Here is a 5000-nt window from a genome sequence, read left to right as displayed (position 1 = left end):
GCACAATGCGGGCGGGAAAGAGCCTGAAAGGAGGTCCATCATTTCTTTAAAGCTCAAAGCTACTTTTTTTTCCCCATCCATCCGTTTTATGAAGAGCTTAGAAGGTTGTCAGCGAAGGACAAACGAGAAGTGAGGTAAATTTGATTAGCCCCTAAAACGCTGTCTGAGCTGTGTGTGAAGACTCTTTTGAGTGCTTCCCTATGAGTACACGCCATATCTCTCCAATGATGGAAAGACTTTCAATTCATTTGAACAGTTATATTTACCTCCGCCCCAGCAACAGCGTCACAGGGCGAGAGGTAGCGTTTTCCGTGGCGTGTGTTTGTACGTACAGTACGTACATCGGCCTACAGTACGTCTGTTAGCAGAATCACACAAAAACGACTGTACTACACCGATTTTCACGAAACTCGATGGAGTTGGAGGTGGTAGGTCTAATCTGAACAAACTAAAAAGTAACTTTTAAGTCTGACATTTTGAGTTTGTTCAGATTAGACCTACCACCTTATGAACCTGGTCAAACCTAGTAAACCCGGCTATAATCTCCAGTTCTCTGGACTCTGCGACTGTTAGTATCTACATAAATAAACCTGTCAGGCGGTCCCTCACCTTCTTCTCCAGGAGAATCAGCTGCTCCTTATAGAAGGCAGACAGCAACTGAAGCTCCGCCTCCTTTCTCTCCAGCTGTTTGGCCTGGAAGAGAGAGAGAGAGAGAGAAAGAGAGAGAGAGAGATAAAGAGAGAGAGAGGAGAGAAATATAGAGACGAAAGAGAAGAGAGAGAAAGAAGAGAGAAGAGAGAGAGAAAGATAGAAGAGAGAGGATAGAGAAAAGAGAGAGGGAGAGAAAGAGAGATAAGGGAGAGAGAGGAGAGAGAGAATGAGAGAGAGAGGGAGAGGGGAGAGAGAGAGAAAGAGGGGAGAGAGAAAGAGAGAGAGAAGAGAGACAGAGAGAGAGAGGAGAGAGAGAGAGAGGGAACGAGGCGAGAGAGAGAGAGAGAGAGAGAGAGAGAGGGTTGGGGTCAGTTTTACTACAATGCACGGAAAGGAATAACAGTGACTCAATAACTTCCTGTCAAATTGAATGTAAATCCTTCTCATGCAGCCACTCTGTCTACAGAGTATGAGCACACATAACAAGTAAGAGTGTCAAAAGAACATATGTTGATTCAACCGTCCGTAGAAAAAGGACTGTCTATGGAAATGTAAAAAGATTACAAATATTGGAAGTACATTCGAGGTGTCTTGGTTAAGGAGCCTTAATTATGCTGATTCATGCAGAGTAGGCTACGGTGTATCAAGACAGCTCTTATGATATAAGCAGCCAAGGTGTGAATGTGTCTAAATTCAAATCCACGATAAAAAGGAGTGTGTGTGTGTGTGTGTGTGTGTGTGTGTGTGTGTGTGTGTGTTGAACAGACACCCTATGCTCATAGGAGCGCACACAACACACATGGACGAACACGCCTGCACACAAACGCACGTAATGGATGTGCGGCAGCCACGACTAGATAAACAGGACATGGTCCATGAGCACAGTGATACCAGTCGTGAGCATGAGCTTACAGCACAGCGCGATGGAGCAGCATGTAACACACACACACACACACACACACACACACACACACACACACACACACACACACACACACACACATATGGATACATACCCAAGCACACACACACAGTTTGATGTCATGGCACAATGACGATTGATTCATTTTATTTTATTCCACGCATGGGCATGTATCACAATATCCAACACATACAGTACATGACAAATGCACTCTTCTGCCCGTGGGCGAAAAAGAGCAGGAAGAAGAAAATTCTTATTAATACCTGCCCCCTATTCCCAAAATAAAAAAGCTAATATGATGAAACCTGAATTTACAATTAATTAACAATTACACAGAAAAAAGCAACAACAAGCAACACACACACCACACCGTCCCTAACACACACCTAACACACACCTAACACACACACCACACCGCCCCTAACACACACCTAACACACACCACACCGCCCCTAACACACACCTAACACACACCACACCGCCCCTAACACACACCTAACACACACCTAACACACACCTAACACACACCTAACACACACCACACCGCCCCTAACACACACCTAACACACACCTAACACACACCACACCGCCCCTAACACACACCTAACACACACCTAACACACACCACACCGCCCCTAACACACACCTAACACACCGCCCCTAACACACACCTAACACACACCATACCGCCCCTAACACACACCTAACACACACCACCCTGCACCTAACACACACCTCAATTACAGCCAGTGTAATCTAATCTAACAGGTACTAAACCTCCCCCCAAAACACACACGTCTCTACATGGCACTATGATCACACATGCAGTACGTGCACATTTACACACACACACACACACACACACACACACACACACACACACACACACACACACACACACACACACACACACACACACACACACACACACACACACACACACACATTTTCTTTTCTCCAGCTGTTGTCTGTTGTTGTGAGCTGGGCTGAGTTTAGGGGAGAGGAGGAGGGAGGTGTGTGTGTGTGTGTGTGTGTGTGTGTGTGTGTGTGTGTGTGTGTGTGTGTGTGTGTGTGTGTGGCAGTGCAGATGATGTGTAATTTTCTAGCTGAATACCTCCCAAAGTGTTGTTTTGTGGGATACTGTCGCTGGGCGGACGCCTGCTTCTACGTACAATGAAAACATGACATCTGAATGGAGGAAGAGAGGAGGGGAGATTAACGCTCTACCAGCGCCTACCCAAGCATCCACTTCTACCGGCTGAGGAGGGAGGGAGGGAGGGAGGGAGGGAGGGAGGGAGGGAGGGAGGGAGGGAGAGAGAGGAGACTGGGAGGAAGGGGGAGGATGAAGGAGGAGAGGAGTGAGAGGAAGAGGACCAGGGCAAGAGAAAGAAAAAAGAACTGTAAAAGATTGTGTGTGTGTGTGTGTGTGAGAGAGAGAGAGAGAGAGAGAGAGAGAAAGAGAGAGAGAGAGAGAGAGAGAACAGTAATATCGAATTCTCATACAATGACGAGGCGTCGCCAAGCAATATTTTCAGGGCGACACTTCACAGAATTCATAGTGATGATTTGTGGTCGTTTTTATACGACTAAATATGCACATAAGCTGAAAATATGAAGGTAGACTCTCTATGATATGTAATTGTAGGAGAGTGGGGTTACTTTTCCGTTGCAGTTTGAAATGTCGCTAGCACAAGCGCAGAAATCAGTCTTGTCACTGTGTTTGGGTCTGAGTGGGGACAGCGAAGTGACAACAAGGAGGAGTGGAGAGGGTTCAGAAATAGAGAGATCATCTTATACAACACAGCACTCCCAGCCAAGCCCACACAAGTGGTTTTTATTAAGTCTTAATGTCCTCCCAGGCAGGGCTGGAGAGGCTGGTGATCTGGGACGCAGGCGTGGGGACGGAGGGACAGTAGTGGGGAGGGACAGTAGGGGGGAGGGACAGGCGTGGGGACGGAGGGACAGTAGTGCAGACGGACGCCGGCGCTTTTATGAACGCGCTACCGTCAATAAAAACCCGAAAACAACCGGCGAATAGTCTGAAAACAGAGCAAATGTGATGTAGCACTAAATCGTGACAACAAACACTGCCAGCGCGAAGCTAGTAGTGCCGTTTATAATTGTCGAACGGCCCAACATTACCACACAGTTACATTTTATGTGCAATTATTGCACCATACAGAGGCGGTGATGGAAGACGCGGCGGAGCGTTTGAAAACCTTGACGAAGCTTCATAGCAACAAACGACTGTGGGTTTTGTGCGTACAACAACCATTCACATCCGGTCCACTCGTTGCTCTCTCTATCCAAAGTATTACAACACATTTCAAGCACTTTGAGAAGATTAGTCCACTTTCAGGAGCGTTGAAAGCTGTCGTACCTGGCTCAGAAAAGCCTGCCGGTCTGCCAACCAAAAGAGAATGGAAAGTGTGTTGGCGGTCGAACAGCGGGTGGGTCTAATATTGTCATGGTCCATAAACGCTTCCATTGCGCTAAATGAGGTGGGCTCACACAGCCGGCCGGGCCCGGTCTAATGTGTGGAGCGGCTCGGGGTAATGTGTGGCGCGGTTACAGCCGACGCCATCTGGTTAACCTCCCCGCTCCCCGGCAGGCTGTGAGCAGGGGGCTCGGGCGGGAGGGGAGGGGGGCGCAGGCGGGCGGGAAGGGGGGCTCGGGCGGGAGGGGAGGGAGGGGGGCGCAGGCGGGCGGGAAGGGGGGGGGGATCGGGCGGGGAAGGGGGCGCAGGCAGGGAGGGAGGGGGGATCAGGCGGGTGGGGAGGGGGGGCGCGGGCGGGGAGGGGGGCGCAGGCGGGCGGGGAGGGAGGGGGGCTCAGGCAGGCGGGGAGGGGGTTGGAGGCGGGCGGGGAGGGGGTTGGAGGCGGGTGGGGAGGGCCCATTAACACACCACGGGCCCCAGGAGAGCGGGGGGCCGGAGTGCTGGAGGGAGTTTTGGCTGAGAAACACTGATGCATACACTGATGGAGGGACACACACACACACACACACACACCACACACACACACACACACCACACACACACACACCACACACACACACACACACACACACACACACACACACGTGTCCTTATAGCATAGACACTCACAAAACACTAACATACACACACGCACACGCACACAAACAAACACACACACACACACACACACACACACACACACACACACTCTTCGGGGACCGAATTAACACCCAACTGAGCTCTCTGCCTTGCACGGTCCATAAAGTGACAGGTCATTCCAGATCTCCCCAGAGGGTCCAGAGGTTCCCTGGGACTCACAGCATGGGCTAAAACAAAGATGGCTTCTACTAGCTAAGTACGTCAGTTTAGCATACTTTACTACTCATGCACTTTGGCTTTAGCACTAGATTATACTATTAGTCACTTGTTTAGAAAGGAGATGTTGTGAGC

General features: G+C 49.7%; 1 protein-coding gene across 1 annotated transcript in view; it reads right to left on the bottom strand.

Annotated features, from left to right (window-relative positions):
* The window catches only part of chchd6b (coiled-coil-helix-coiled-coil-helix domain containing 6b), a 47018-nt gene that overhangs the window by 30619 nt on the left and 11399 nt on the right, over positions 1 to 5000 (bottom strand). Inside the window, exon 5 of the mRNA XM_084460590.1 lies at positions 610 to 693. Coding sequence (XP_084316716.1) covers positions 610 to 693 — 84 coding nt within the window. The remainder of the gene's footprint in view (positions 1 to 609; positions 694 to 5000) is intronic.

The sequence above is a fragment of the Borostomias antarcticus genome, assembly GCF_949987555.1.
Source record: "Borostomias antarcticus genome assembly, chromosome: 33".
NCBI lineage: Eukaryota > Metazoa > Chordata > Actinopteri > Stomiiformes > Stomiidae > Borostomias > Borostomias antarcticus.
This window is presented reverse-complemented; position numbering and strand designations above follow the sequence as displayed.